At 40.0% G+C, this 16,101-nt stretch overlaps 1 protein-coding gene across 1 annotated transcript; it reads right to left on the minus strand.

The window, feature by feature from the left end:
- Positions 1-10,552: 10,552 nt before the first annotated feature.
- LOC115755074 (protein DJ-1 homolog A-like) lies at positions 10,553-15,271 on the minus strand. Its single transcript, XM_030694348.2, has 8 exons — positions 15,009-15,271; positions 14,677-14,877; positions 14,102-14,251; positions 13,833-14,015; positions 12,898-12,984; positions 11,675-11,875; positions 11,459-11,599; positions 10,553-10,949 (listed from the first exon to the last, which is right to left on the minus strand). Exons 1-8 carry the CDS (start codon positions 15,186-15,188, stop codon positions 10,743-10,745), a joined length of 1,350 nt encoding a protein of 449 aa, XP_030550208.2. The 5' UTR covers positions 15,189-15,271; the 3' UTR covers positions 10,553-10,742.
- Between the last annotated feature and the right edge of the window lie 830 nt (positions 15,272-16,101).

Genomic DNA, 16,101 nt, shown 5'->3' on the forward strand with positions numbered 1-16,101 from the left:
GCCATGAATTCCATGCATCCTTTGCAAAGAAACTACCCAACCGATTTCTTCGTTGGTTTGTTTAGTTTCTTTCGACATGGAGTGCCCGTCTTTCCTTTTTTCACTTTTGCCGAAAAATAACTAATAATGAGATCACACATTGCACATGCCGATATATCTCAACGGATCAAATATTAAAACATTAAAGTAAGACATGGAGGTTTTTTTTTTTTTCCGTCGATAATTACCGCATCATCAAATCGTCACCTCCTCATTCTTCATAAATAAAAAAAAAAATCATTGTTCACCGCGTGGAAAGACGCCAGAGTCGGAAAATTTTTCCCTGGACCAATTTGGGACATGTTGGGTTCTTATATTTCCTTAATCATGATGAGGAGTTTGCTTTATTTCAAATTGGGCAGAGGGAATTGGCCGGAGTGTAGCCATGTCGCGCGCGTAAAGGCAAAGAATTGCTCGTCCTTTTCAGAGCACGACATTTCAAAGTTCAAATGATTCTGTAGTTTCGGATGGCAACGGACCAACGGTATCCTCCACCCGCAAAGAGACAGAGCTTTATTGCTAGTCCGAGGAAGCATAGTATGAATGTGACTCGGTTCCCCTTACATGGCGTCAATGCAACGACATCGGCCGAGTCGCGTAGGGCTAAGAATACCTCCGAATGTCGCGACCGAGTCGGACCGTGTGGATCACGCTGAACTGGAGTGGGAAGAAGTCCAATTTACGCAAAACCCGAAGCGCCCTGAAGTTCCGGACGGCGACGGTATCTTCCACTCGCAAAGAGACGGAAGTCAATTGCCAGACCAAGGAAGAATGTGACTCGCTTCCCCTCTATGGCACCAATGCAATGACATCGGTTGAGTCGCTTAGGGCTAAGAATACCTCCGAAGGTTACGACCGAGTCAGATCGTATGGATCACAGCTGAAGTGGAGAAGGAAGAAGTCCCAATTCACGCAAAACCAGAAGCGTCCGAAAGTTAATGCACTTCGCAGCCACAAGATACACGAGTAACATCGGCAGTGGATTACGATAATACAGACTTGGAAAGGCCTAACACGCTTAACTTCTAAAACAAAGTGAGATTTTCAAGTCCAAATAAATGAATATTACTCTTTCATGTAAGCAAGCTCTTTAGTCCAAAGTTCAATCTAAACGACTAATCCGTAATAAAAGAACAGATTTACGATCGGTCGACATTTTGGCTTCATTTTTTGGAAAAATGCAAAACAAAAGGCGAAGAACACCAATTAGATCATATGAGAGAGCTTAGAAAATTGATCTAGTCTACAACATTTGCTTTCGATCGCCGCAGAACATCAATGCTGATAACAGCTTCCATTTCCTCTGAGCCATTGGCGATATAGGTACCAGAAATCTGAAAGCACAAAACCATCCAAACAACTTCACCGCAAATCATGTTTGCAGGCAACAAAATGATCAGCAATCTGGCAAACTCTCTATCATATTTAGGTAATTATACATGCTCCGCTTGGATGCTTGCCATGGCGTGAAGATCGTAGCCAATGCTTCGATCTCTTACTGCGTCGACACGGCCATCGATCTTGTCTCGCTACCTCCTGCTTCTCTGCGTTCTTTGCGAGCGTACATGGCAATCGCTGCCTATGGGTTACCATTCGCTTACCGGTACTAGCGGATTGATGGCTCTGTTTGGTCGTCGGCTGAGTGCGAAGCCACTGTGAACTTGTGTTGCTTTAGCTACTTTCAGCGAATTTTGGAGGCTTTACGTATTTAACTAGTGGGAATTAATTTGATAGATGATGATCGATTTGCTGAAGCTTGCATAGGACTATCAATTTGTTGTCTATGTGAGATTGATTGTTCATACAATGAAGAAAGCTTCGACCATGAGGGCCGACGACGCAGCCACTGATTTCGATCCGCCGCTCAACAATCGACCGGTGTAATCTCACCAAACCGTAGCACACAAACCTCTTTTCTCTCTCCTTTTCCTACCCCTCAGCCGTCTCATGCACGGCCGCCGCTCCTGTCCCCATCACCATAATGGCCGCCGTGTTGGACGGTTGTCCTTGGTAAGAGAGCAAGGAGACTGATGATTTCATCACCTCATATACAATTCATAGTAACTGTGGTCTAAATTATATAATGTGTGTCGCTTGATACCATTAGCCACTGACTTCTTATTTATGGGGAAGTTTGAAAGTACACGTCGCAATGTTTTGAATAAAAAGACATAAGAACAACCTGTCTATTAGTCATTAAGAGAAAAAGAAAAAAATAACTTTAAATTCAAAGATAGTCCGAGCTTAACTTTAAATTATAAGTTTGAGAGTGCAAGCTCACAGTACGATTAAAACAGGAAATTCAGAAAGGAATTGATTACGTATATTGAATAAAGCTAGATCAAAGGAAGAATACAGTCACAGTCCGAGCTTACCTTGAGGTGGAGGAGGCGGCCAAGGTTTCCGCATCAGTGGCGGTTGCCAAACAAAAGATTTCTGCGACTCTGCAAGTCGACCTTCATTTTTTCGGTCGCTTTGATAATGTTATGTACCCACTCGAGAATCCTATCTCTCTGTTCTCTCTCTCTCTCTCTCTCTCTTCTCGTTCTTAGGAACTCGACTAGCGCTTCTCCTCTTCTCATCGTTAGGTACTCGTCTAGCGCTTCTCTTGTTGTCCTCATCATCTTTATCCGGTCAAAAGATTTCTCTGTCATGTTGTTCTCTAGCTTCTCAAAGAGCTGACGAATCATGTCTTTCAGTTCCCTCTCCCTCTCTCGCTTCTCTCAGCGTCCTTGTTTTTTTGGTCGTTTGGCCTGAATTCTGTCTCTGATTCCACTGTCAAATTCCTTTGCTAGCCCCTTGGCACCTTTTTTTTTTGTCGACTAGAAAAAAAAAAAAAAAAAAGAAAACCAAGACCAAAGATTGATGAAGGGATTACATCATAGGAACTCTTGGTAAAATATGGTCAAATGGGATGAACAAATGAATCGGACCCATAGTTTAGGAATTATTTGCCCCACCATATTTTAATAGTTTCTAGCAAAAATCCTCCAGGATACAACAAAGTCTCAAGAACGAGAATATTAGATAGCAATTCTAATATTTCTCCGAGGACTCTAAGAAACAATTGGAAACGAATATTGTATTTTTTCTTTTTGGAAAGGATGAGAATTGAAATTTGAAGTTGTGAACAATTAGCAGAATAATTGAATATATAATGAGAAAAGAACATACCTTTTCGTGTCCGAAAATGTGTTAATTCTCACGTACCTTTTCATTGTTCGAAAACAGCTTTTTTGTTTTTAAAAAATTGCAACGCTTTGTGTCTAATAACGGATAATTCAAACATACGTCTTCATATTTGAAACTGTACATCCAATCACACCTTTTCATGTCTGAATCGATAGTTATTTTTGAATAGATACAAACATTCCAAAGGTTACAAGAGTGTCGGTTTGGTGGTTATATCCGAACAGACATAAACCTACGAAAAGATGCAATAGTATATTATGTCCATGAATAGTCGCACTATTCTAATGAGTCACGAAAATTATTTTTATAATAATAATTTCGAAATAAAAAATAAAAACAAAATATAATTATTGAATAAAGCCAATTCCGGACCGCGATCGCGCAAAATGCTAAGTACGTCTAATAATCGCGTCAAAATCACGCAAATCACAAGCGGGTATAATGGGGTGTAGCCCACTTGCCCATTTCTTTCTTTAAAAGACAACGTTAGCCTTCTAACTAATAAAGTGAATTGTTTTCTTCCTTTCATCCCACGTGGGATGCAAAAAAGGTAATATTTTGTTTGTTTTTCAAATAAACTTGAAACAGAAACAACATTCACCAGAGATTTGTGAAAGAATAAATCATAGAACACAATGCGGAAAAAAAAAAAAAACATCAACATTTATGACATATATTGGAAAATGGTTAGGGCTTCGTCGGAGGAGTCGATCACGGGCGAGAGAGAAATGGTTAGGGTTTCGGAGGTGGAATCGCAGACGAGGGATAGAGAAATGACAAGGCTTCGAAGAGATTCTATGGCATATATCGGAAAATGCCCCACGTTATTGGGGAAATTATTGTAAATGTGACATGTACAGTCTATTTACATAAATGCCGTACAAGGTACAAAAAAAAATCGTTTATTCACTAAAATAGATTAACCGACACCTGTCGCGAGGGATCATTTAGCACCCATCGTGCTTTGTAGCCCTTTTTGTTAATCAAAATATTGATCCCACGTGAACATCAAATTTTATATCAGTACAGATACGATGAGATGAGACGAGATGAGATAGAAAGAATGACTTTATCAAGAAATGAATTTAAGGATATGTTAATTAAAATTCTTAAAATTTATCATCAAAGCGTGCAAATGAGTCTTAAAACTTTTAAAGAGTCCAATTCGACCATCGGAAAATGTTGACATGGCATTTTTATTGGTTTCTCTCTCCTACTTAGCGCTCATGTGGCTGAAAAAAAAAAGTTAACTTCAAAACGACGTCGTTTTACTCCAAATTTTATTTTTAGTATAAATATTAATTTAATTTAATTTGACATAAAAAAAAAAGGAGCTAAACAAAGCAAAACCAGTGAGGTCCCCTCTTGGCCCTCACCACCGCCGCTCCCCACCATTGCCGGAAGGGCCGGCGAGCGTCAATCGGGGTTGTCGGGCCCCGGCCGGTGGACGGTGTCCCTAGTCGATGGTAGGCGAGCGGTGACCCTGTAGTGTTGCAACCTAAAAATCAGGTTTTTAGGCTAATGGATTATCGGGTTAATTATTCAACTAACCTAAATCGGACTCTCCCAAGTCCATACCAAATCGCAACTTAACATACAAAGATATTTGAATTAGAGTTGCCACCAATTGTTTTTGGTAAGTCGATTAGAAACCTAAATAAATTAGCGGGAGAACTAAATTACTTTTATGGACCGGAGATTCTAAGTCCGGGGACTTGATTACGCTAGATTACTCTAATGCCCTTTCGGTACCATTTTATTTCATGAAAAATTTTGTTAGGCAACATTAATTGATTTTAACCTAAGTCACCGACACAGGTTATCATGCGATCGCACAATCAATTAATTGAACATCCAGAAGTCAAGGTAATTGCGGGAAGCATAATCCAAGACAAATTGTTTTCACTTTTGAATTTGCGCTTTTTAGTGGGATAAAGACTAACTTATATGTAATGCATGAATTTAATCTAAGATGCAAATGAATTAAATTAAATGCAAGGAAATCCTAAACATGCATATAAAATTAATTTAATTGACTAACCTAGATGACATGCAATTAAATGAAACTAATGTACAAATTATGTTACGGTCTAATTAAAATGACTACATGACTTACGAATTAATTGAAGACCTAAACATGCAAATTCTATATGATCTAAACCTAGCATGCAAATGACATGGCAAGCTTGTTTTATTTTTTTGTATTTTCGGATTAATTAATGAACCTAAATAAAAATATGCCTAAAGATAATTATCTTACATATTTTAGGGTTTAAGTTTGCCTAAACCCCAATATATTAAATATAAATTATTTTAGACATGAAAATCTACTTAAATATGCTAATTCTACCCTAGAATGCAAATCTAAATTAACTTATTCTAAAATTAAACTAAACGTGCACATATCTACATGATTTTAATTTAAAGATGCAAATTTATATAAAATGCAATGCAATATCTTTTAGAATTTTAAATATCACGCAAGAGAATATTCATTCTAAAGATATTATACCAATCAAATCAATCAAGAAAGTGGACATCTCAATCGATTTTTGAAAACATTTCGCGAATATTTGAGTCAATTTTTAATTCATAATCCTACGATTAACGATTGAACCCAAATCTTTGCTCGTGTGGCAAGTTGCGAATTAGGAAAAGATTCCTAATCGATCACATTTTGAAAGATTTTCTTTGATATCCCGAGTATCTTGAATATATTCAGTAGATTTTTATTGAATTAACCGACTATCACCAAGACCCCAAGAATATCCCAATCAAATCATAATTTTCAAATTGTGAAAGAATCCTTGAAGTTTCAAAATTGTGGCAATCTTTTGTTTTTGGTGAGAGATATATCAAGATACTCAAACATATTCAACTCTACATACACAGTATTTCCAAAATGGCGAATAACATCTCGCCCGATTCTTCTTGAAACATTGCCACAATACTTTAGGCCTCTCTTTTTTAGACAACTTTCCGGACAAAATTAAAATAAAATAATAAAAATAATAATAATAATAATGAAAAAAAAGGTGAATTAGTCTCCAAAATGTCCTAATCATCCAAACAAACACCACATGGTATGCAATATGTCCTCAAGCATGGCAAGTCGTTATTATCTGATATGCAAAATAACGTACAATCGATAAGCAAATATTCAAATGACGAAAAGGTATAAGATTTACCTAATCTCAGGAAGTTGCTTTTTTTTATTTGAGACCGAACTCGGACGATCTTTGTAGACGAAATCCTTGGACTGATCAGCCAGATGATCACTTGCATTCGGTTTGTAGCTGCATCGGACTTTCAGTGGTTAGGGGAAGCTCACGAATTTAGTCTGGACTGCTGGTTCTTTGGAAACAAAAGTGTTTTTGTCACCGAGAATTCACCGAACAGCAAGTTTTTTAAACAAAAGGACCGCAGCAAAACAGCAAGGACGTGTGTTTTTCTGTGAATTTTCTGAATGAACGTAGACCTCCCTCTGTCAAGCTCCTGTATTTTTACTCGCGCATGTTCCAAGAGCTCATTTTTTCTTTTCTACCTAACAGAGCTCCCTTTCTTCTTTGACTTTTTCTTTTCTCTCCTTTCCTTTTGACTTCTCTCAGACTTCTCACTTTGAGGATAAACTTTTCACACTTCACCTCGTTGAACGAAGTGGCCCTCTCCTCCCTCTCTGCACTCTCTGACGTCCTGCACTTTTTCCCTCATCAAGCTCTCACTTTTTCTTCGTGGACCTCACTGGACGACTCCCTCTCTCTGCACTCATCGCCTTTCTCTAGCCGGACGAAACTCCCTCTCTTTTCTGCACTATAACAACACTGTCAAAGCCCCCTCCCCTCTTTTTTAACGTGTGCTAAGGTATCCTATTTATAGGCATAGGGTACCCTAAAAGAAAAGCCAAGATGACAATTGTATCTTTTCGGTTTCAAAATATTCTGACCTAACTGAATAGATCCGCTCCAATATTTTCGTTCCAACTTCCAGATCTTTTTTTTTTTTTTCAGAAAATATCAATTCTGGTTCCGCATGATCTCTTTGCAAACCGACAAATCCGATCAAATCTCCTTGTATAACAACTTCTCTACCCACTTCCTCTTTCTCCGTCCACTTAGTCCAATATGTTTTATCTCGTTCATCGTCGGTCGATCGAATGCAACCGCATGCATGCTAATAAAATAAAATAAAATGAACTAAGTGCAAATTATATACAAGATAATTTAATTATTTTTTATAAGGACTAAAGTTAATCCCTAATTTTTATGCAAAGGTTAATGACTAAAAAGGATAGCCAAAATTTAAGTGTCGTCATGCAGCCTTTTGTCTATTTTTGATTTTTTTGGTCAGAAGCCTGCCGTCGAGTTCACTTGCACCCAAATGTGAGAAGACAAAAAAAAAAAAAATCACCCCCTCATCATAATCCGCGTAAAAACAACGCCAAAATCGCTGTACTACGATTCCATCAGTTACCAAATTCAAAACCCACCACCACCCCCTTCCCCAAAATTCTCGCCCTCCCTCGAGAAAAACCTCCGATGGATTGAGTCGGTGGGCGAATCAATGAAGGCTCGCGAAGTAGATAGCAAGCAACAACGTAACAAACTGGGCCAAGCCGCTAAACAACATACTCTAAACGAAGGAGAAAGAAGAGAAGAAGAAGACCAAAACAACGCCGCAAAGATTAAAGTGCGAGATTTAGGGTTCGCGATGACAAAACTTTACGAATTGGAAACTAATATGTCTGATGCCGGGTCAGATCTGATCACAGCACCACATCCCAACTTTGTAACCCTGCCGTCAGCTAGGGTCGCTAGCCATTGGCCACGTCCCGGATTCCAACCAACCCTCGCCCCACCATCGCCGGCCCTTCGGAAGATGGTGGGGAGCGGACCTCGCAGGTTTTGCTTTTGCTTTGCTTTGCTTTTTTTTTATTTTATTTTAATTTAATTAAAATTTACATTATTTGGATCAAAACAACGTCAAGTAGGAGAGAGAAAGTAATAAAAAAAAATGTTTCATCCATGTGAATGCCAAGTAGGAGAGAGAAAATAATAAAAAAAATCATGTCGGCATTTTTTGTTAGTCGAATTAGATGGAATTAATGGAAGGATTTGATTGCATTTTTTAAAAGTTTTACTATTCATTTGCAGTTTAGTGACAAGTTTTAGGAATTCTAGTGAATATATCCCATGAATTTTTTTAGCAAAGCCTAAATTCAACCGAACATGAGCAAAATTTGCTCAAAGTTGCCATGGAGAGCCTCTCTACATATGTGCGTGATGAGAAAGGAAGCAATTTTTCCTACCGGTAACTTTGGGTAGCTTATACGCTTAGGCTGCGTTTGGTCGTCCGTATAAAACTCGGGTGTATATTTTTATTGTTTGATATCGGATAGTATAATGTCGGTATAGGGGGATAAAAATAAAAAACTAGGGGGGGGTGGTGGGATTTCTCTTTGTAAAACTACTTTTTGTTTTTGTTTTATTTTTTTTTTTTTTTTTATTTTTAGTTTTGAAATCTTAAATGTGTTTTTTTTTTTTTGTTGGAATATTTTCTTATAGTATAGATATTTTTGATCGGGTTCTTTATTTATTTTTCTGGATTGGATTGATTCCTTTAATCCGTGTTCCAATGATGGATGGTATCATCCCTTTATCCATCATCAACCCCCTTAATGTTATTCTTCACAAGAAAGAAGTCTGCTCATACATTCTAGACGGTGGAAGAATTTTCAGGGTAATCATCGCGCAACTCAACTGAGATATCTGCATTTGGAGAGACAAACAAAAATATAAAAACAATTTGACTGATGTAAAGGATTTACGGTATCAGAAGTTTGTCACACCAGCACAAACGAAAATGGTGTTGCTTTGGAATGTACTATTCCAACTCCATTTAAGATGTACAGGCGATCCGGATGTTATTGTGTACACTCGGTTGTTCTCGATGACTCCGGTCATATATTGGATTGAAGGTCATTGCAGCATATGAAATGGTTGTGTCTTCTAAAGAGGAATACGGGCTATACTGCTTTGCGGTGCCTTCCAAGTCCGATGTGTCGCCTATGTTTGGCTTGTCCGTAGGTGTACGTTAATGCCCATGAACTCAAAAAAACAACCCTGGTCTTGAAATCTTCTCCGGATTAACATCTGCCTCTATCATTGTCCATCTATAAGCTTCGCGTATTTACATGCCACATGAACCATCCCGAGGTAAAATACTTTTTGACGTTGTGCCAGTCCCGTGACAAGAAAGCTTTTGGTTTGTCGAGAGCTGTAGTCAATATTATTGGCTTATCGATGCACCGTCATGGACAATCTTCCAACTTAGCTATGAAGCGAAAATCGACAAAGTATAATTTTTTCAGGCCAAAGTCAAATCCAAGAATGATAATAAGTCGATAATCAACGCACCTATTGATCATACCAAAGGCTCCGTTTGTTTCATGAAAAATAACCTATAGGAAAATATTTTATAAAAATTTCGACATTTGTTTCATAGAAATAAACTGGTCAAAAAATTATTTTTCATCAATAGAAAAAACACCACGGACATTGTCATGTTAGGTTATGTAGTCCTTTTTCCTCCCCACAAACAATAGTCTAATCCAACCGCGTCTTAGACCATTACATGTAAAGACGAGAGAGATCTCACCGTAGAGTATGACGTTCGCGTGTAGGCGATGAAATCAATCCACGCGGAATGAAACGGGGATTGAGACAGACAGCAATGCACCCGCGAAATGTACCATTTACCCAAGGTACACAGGCTCCAAAGCCACCGGAAGCGGATATGTTCTCCTCTCGTGTTCAGATGACCGACCAACCTAATTAATCGGACTGGGGCGACATGGTGTTTCATATTGCTATAATCATGACGATGTCATTGGCCGGAGCGTAGCCATGTCGCGCATGCGAAGGCAGAATGCTTATCCTTTTCACGTTTCACAGCACGAGCTCTCCCATCCCTTCACCACCCTCCTACAAGAATGACCTCTTCCAAAATCCCTTCTTTTGACATTTCAAATCCGCGGACCCACAAGGCGATTCCGCTCCTATTGAGGTGCTCATGATTCTGAATTCCGAATGGCAATGCTAGCCTCCAATCGAAAAGAGACGGAACTTAACTGCCGCCCAGGCAGCATAGTATGAACGCTGACTCACTTCCCTACATGGCAGCAATCCAATGACATCGGTTGAGTTGCTTCGGGTTAAGAAAACCTCCAAATATTGCGGGCTGGGAGTGTATGGATCACAGCTGAAGCAGAAAGCATACGCAAACCAGAAGCACCCGGAAGTTAATACTCTCCACAGACCCAAGATCCACGAGAAACATCCGCAAGAGAATACATTAAATACAAAAGGGTTACACGCAACAAGTAACTCAAGACTTGACTTCATGCCTTATTCGTACATACATGCGTGGCTGGCGAAACTAAACTCATACCCCAACATAAGAGTTCAGGCATTTCACAGCTCTACAAGTTGACATGAAAGCAGTCAAAAAGGGCTCTAGGGATGAGTAAAGACCAAGGCCTTTGCGAGCTCTAACGCCTTCCTGCGCCCAAAGAACTTTTCCACTATAGCTAATGCAAATTCCATGGATGTTCCAGGCCCTCTGCTTGTTATGAGGTTGCCATCCACCACCACTCTGTTTTCAATTTTGCTCGCATCTGACAACTTATTGCACATCGCAGGGAAAGCTGTAGCCTTCTTTCCCTGGAAAGATGCAGAGCAAGAAATCAACGAATAATCACTTCCCCCAAAGGAAAGATATAGCCCACCTATTTATATTCGACGGTTTTAATTCCCCCATAAGTATTAGAAGAAGTGCAAAATCAATTCACGACTAAACACACCTACAGGAAATTCCTAGGTCATGTAGCAGATTTACCAACCAAACTAGATTTCGCTTGGAAGCCACATTAATACAAAAGCGACATTTCATTTGGTTTGCTGTCAACTCATGCCCATTTAGGTCAAAATCTTAACTTTCCTGAAATTGTCATACTTGGAAAGGCCTAACGCTTGCAACACAGGGTAAAATTTCCAAGTCCACATATAGGAATGTCTTTCATGTTGACAAGCTCTTTAGTCCAAAGTTCAATCTGAACGACTCATCCGATATAAAAGAACATATTTATGAAGTGAATAAATTCAGTCATCATTTTGGTTTTGCATTTGGAAAAATGCAAAACAAAAGGCAAACAATGCAGCAAAGAACCAACCTTCAGCAAACCATGAGGTTCCAGAACTAAAGCTGGGGATGCACATATCGCTCCATATGGTCTATTTGATTCCTTCTGCTTTTTCAGCAGATGGACTAACTTTTCACACTTAGCAAATGCCTGAGCTCCACCCAATCCTCCCTGTAATATTAACATACTGTAAGCAATCATTGATCTATTAAATGACATGAAACAGCTATGGCTATAACTACTTACAGGCAACACAATTAGATCATATGAGAGTTTAGAAGCCTCATCAAAAAGCATGTCTGCAACCAGTTTCACTTTGCGAGATGCCTCAATCTCAACTTTGTCCTCAACAGAGGCCACTACAACATTTGCTTTTGATCGCCGCAAAACATCAATGATGATAACAGCTTCCATTTCCTCTGAGCCATTGGCAATAGGTACCAGAATCTGAAAGGACAAAACACCAAAACAACTTTATGGCAAATTGTGTTTACATGCAACAAAATGATCAATAGTCTGGCAAACTCTTTATTATATTTAGGTGTACTCATACAATGGAATAGGACTCATTCAAACCCACATAAGCCCACTATTTACCTTTACAATTTGTGTGTGCACCCTCGCGGAGTTCATTATCGGACAAACAACGTCACAACCCTATGAACTGCGGGTAGAAAATCATGTCAAAGAACTAAGATTTTTCAGAAGTCCAGTCAGGTATGTACCTTATCTAGGTTCATGGTTTTTCCAATACCAGATGCCATGATGTCCACTTTATACTCACTCAACTTCTTGTGGTTATAGGAAACTCATGGTCAAAAATCCGCACACAAAAATGTCACCATATTTATCTTCTTACAATCACACAAACTGATATGACTATTTGCGTCGATGAAATGGAGCCGGATTCATTGATTGGTCTTCAGCACACTAGAGAACTAGCGCTTGCCAGGATCTTCAGTTTTAGAGGTTTACTCTTTCACAAGTGCATATACCGAGAAGACTGAGCTAACCAGATAAACCTGGATGAGAATCAGCCTTTAAACACATTAGACAATTGAAGGTCATTGTCAAGCCAACAGCAATAAGTTCATTTTCAAGCTAACTTGGACTAAATAAGGTAACTCTGAGAAACTGAAGTTTCAGATTTCATTACCCGCAATTTGATTTTATCTAGATGGAGCTTCATCTTTAATCTTGCCAAAGTCAAAGAGCTACTTGACAAATTCTAAACCTCAGCTCAGTTTGACAAACAAGATCAAGTTTCTTAAGACACTCGAGCTCCGACGTGACCATGTCGGAATTAGTCAAACAACACTGACTCATCAGCAAATGACTTTTTGCATCAGTGCAGCACATCAAATATAGGTGATTTGAGCTTTTCTTGAATAAACCAAAAGAGAGAAGAAAGCAAAGAAAATATACCTTATTTACTCCTCGTATATCATGGACTTAATTAAGAAATTTACCTGAGGCTGAGGGCCTTGATCAAAAGTCCAGTCCATCGGATTCAGTTCCAATATATGATATTCATCGCCATGATTGGAGCGCATCACCTGTATAGAGCAAACAAAGAGCCAAATAAATATACAAACAAATCCAAAATGATATTAAACAATTACTGATGTTTTTATGTAACACGCCATGGCAGAAAAGGTGCAACACAATACATGGTGCTTGCAGCAAAATTTGCTCCCATAACTTTAAGATGGGAAAACTTATTGCTCTAGTAATGGTTTTCACCACTTAACCATTCCCCAAAAATTTGCAATTACCAAAATTACCTGCTCCAACAGATAATGAACCCTTTCATGATGCACTTTTGCACCACAAAGAGCCACCTTAACACCTTCTTGCCATTACTTATATAAGGAAAATATCTCTTAAGCTAGTTCCCTTGTGACAAGCTAGATAATGAGCTTCAGATGATTTCTACCACCCACTTTTGTATTTTGGTTCCCAAATGACTCATTATGAGTCACTGGGTCAGCCACAGCCATCTTAACACCTTCTTGGCATCATTTGCATGGACCAATTGCTGTAACCTAATTATTTTCTCAGTAGTCTATGGCAGACATTTCCAATACCTATAAAGGATACTCGTATTGTTTCTTACTATAATTTAGTCACCACATACTAAGAAAGATAAATATGTGCAAGAGAAAGGGAGAGGAAAAAGGCACGGATAATTTAACTCATAAATCAAAAACCATGGGGGTGATTTCAGTCTGATGAAAGAACAAAAATGGGCTGAAAACTACTATACCGAAAGATTAAGTATTAAAATCAGAATGCTGCCGTTGCTCATGCAAATCATTTTTGCCTTCTCCAGTAGAGCATAGTAGAGTAAAGGCACCGAGAAGACTACATTAGCAAAAATGAAGTTCAGAGAGGAGACATCTACCAGTGGCCTGGCAACTTCTTCCGCCTTCTCTTTTCCAAACAATTGCTCAACTAGGATTACAGCATACTCCATAGTCGTGCCAGGTCCGCGACTGGTAACAGCTTTGCCATCTACCTGAACCCTGGATTCGACAGCTGTGGCTAAAGATGACAGTTGCTCCATGAAAGATGGATAACAAGTTGCCTGTCAAAACCAGCATCCTCATGTTCTAAATCTGTTTGTCATCATCATAATTACCATGGTTAATGACATGAAAAGTCAGGGCCTACTTTCAATCCTTTCAGCAAACCCCATGATCCTAGCGCCACTGCAGGCGATGCGCAGATAGCAGCATACAGCCGGCCATCTGCAGCTTGTTTCTTCACCAGGTTTTCCAAAATCTTACAGTCTCTGAGGCTAGAAGCACCAGGCATTCCTCCCTGAAGAATAGAATGAGAACCAAATAAATTAACTCCAACTGAGATCATTACTTCAGTACTCGCTACAATATCAACAGCAGATGGTACACCGCACACATGCATAAGTGCTTATCAATGATCGAGTAGCCCTACAGTAAGAACGATCAATCTCAAATAGACAACAAATTGATAGTCCTATGCAAGCTTCAGCTAGCAATTATCGTCTGTCAAACGAATTCCTACTCTGGTCAAATACGTACAGCCTCCAACTTTCGCTGAAAGCAACTGAAGCAAGAGAAGTTGGCAGTGGCTTCGCACTCAGTCAACGACCAAACACAGTCCCTAATCCGCTAATACTGGTAAGCGAATCGGTACCCACAGGCAGCGATTGCTATGTACACTCGCAAAGAACGCAGAGAAGCAGGAGAAGCATACAGCATACGTACAGGCAGCGAGATGAGATCGAAGGCCGCGACGACGCAGTCAGAGACCAGAGCGTCGGCGACGATCTTCACGCCGTGGCACGCGTCCACGCGAAGCTGCTTCTCCACCGAAGCCACCGTGACCTCGGCCCCGGCCCTCCGCAGCACGTCGATCGTCACCACCGCCTCGAGCGGCTCGGTTCCGTTGGCCACCGGGACCAAAACCTAGAAGAAGAGCACAGAGGAAAAAGCACTCCATAAACGCGCGCATCCACCGAGCTCGAATCGCAACAATCGAACGGACGTGGCAGCAACGAAGCGATCCAAGAAGAAGGAGAAGAAAGCCAATGTATTACCTTCTTAGGAGGATAAGCCATTGAGGAAGCGGATACGGAGAAGGAGAGGCGAGCGGTCTTCTTATTCTTCTTCTTCTTCAGAGGAGGAGAAGCGATTCCGGTAGTGAAGCTGGAAGGGTAGAGCCGGGGTTTTATAGCGAAGAGAGAACGGTGCCGAGCAACAATGTGACGCAACGCCATTGGGTCGAGTCCACAGAGCGTGCCTTTTATAGGCTTGCTTTTTCTAGAGGCGTCGCTTGGTTTCTTGGTGAGCTGGAAGCAGGTAGCGTCGAGCGATAACGGCGGAAGCCGGAGTGTTTCTCTGGAGTGGACACTTGTCCGGTACGTGATTTAATGGGCCGGGCTAGCTGGATGATGGGCCTTATGCAATTGAGGTGAGACTTGGGCCGGGCTATTTATCCCGATCCAAAAGTTGCGTGTGTGTACTTTTAGCCCCGCATTCAGCATGTTCGTCTTGCCTACGTGTTTTAAGCCCGAGAGCTCTAAAACTTATCAGAAAGTACAATTAAGTCTAAAACTCTCGCTGGGCAGTGGATAACATCTGAGTCAAAACCCAAATGAGTAGTCTAAACATGGTATTATTCACACTTATGTTATAACCTCTAGTGAGATAGGTCAAATGTATGATGTGATTGATTCATCCAGTTTCGGATGTTTTCATACAAACCAGTACACCCCCATTGTTTTCGTAAGTTTGAAAATTCCGACTTCCTCCTTAGACTCGAGAAGGCGTTGGTTCATTTGTAAAGGCATATGATTACTTTGGCTTTAGCCCACTAGCACTTCGGTGGGGCGACACTAACGAGCTCGCTCAAACAAGTAATAATTATAACCCGAGACCAACATTTTTTATTGCAAATGTGAAACTCGTACACCATCGCCCATCGGTCGTCGATATTGGTGGCTCATTTCATCCCCGCCCTTTCTACCCATCAAAAGCAAGACCAATAAAATTCCACGTGGAAGCAGAGGCCCCGTTGTTATGTGTCCTGAAAATTGGAAGCTGTACCAGATGAAAATGGTTAGTCAACGTAAATTTTTTGTTTGTCTGCATTAGTCATCCAAAGTTTATTTTAAAAAAATTGTATTCTTT

This window comes from Rhodamnia argentea, chromosome 2 (assembly GCF_020921035.1).
Source record: "Rhodamnia argentea isolate NSW1041297 chromosome 2, ASM2092103v1, whole genome shotgun sequence".
Taxonomy (NCBI): domain Eukaryota; kingdom Viridiplantae; phylum Streptophyta; class Magnoliopsida; order Myrtales; family Myrtaceae; genus Rhodamnia; species Rhodamnia argentea.

What these genes read in the sequence shown, in the direction of transcription:
- LOC115755074 (XM_030694348.2), bottom strand. Translation starts at nt 15,188, where the DNA reads ATGGCGTTGCGTCACATTGTTGCTCGGCACCGTTCTCTCTTCGCTATA. An exon ending in ATCAAGGCCCTCAGCCTCAG is followed by an intron (nt 11,876 to 12,897) that starts GTAAATTTCTTA and finishes TTGTCCTTTCAG; the next exon opens with ATTCTGGTACCTATTGCCAA. An exon ending in AACCTCATGGTTTGCTGAAG is followed by an intron (nt 10,950 to 11,458) that starts GTTGGTTCTTTG and finishes GCATCTTTCCAG; the next exon opens with GGAAAGAAGGCTACAGCTTT.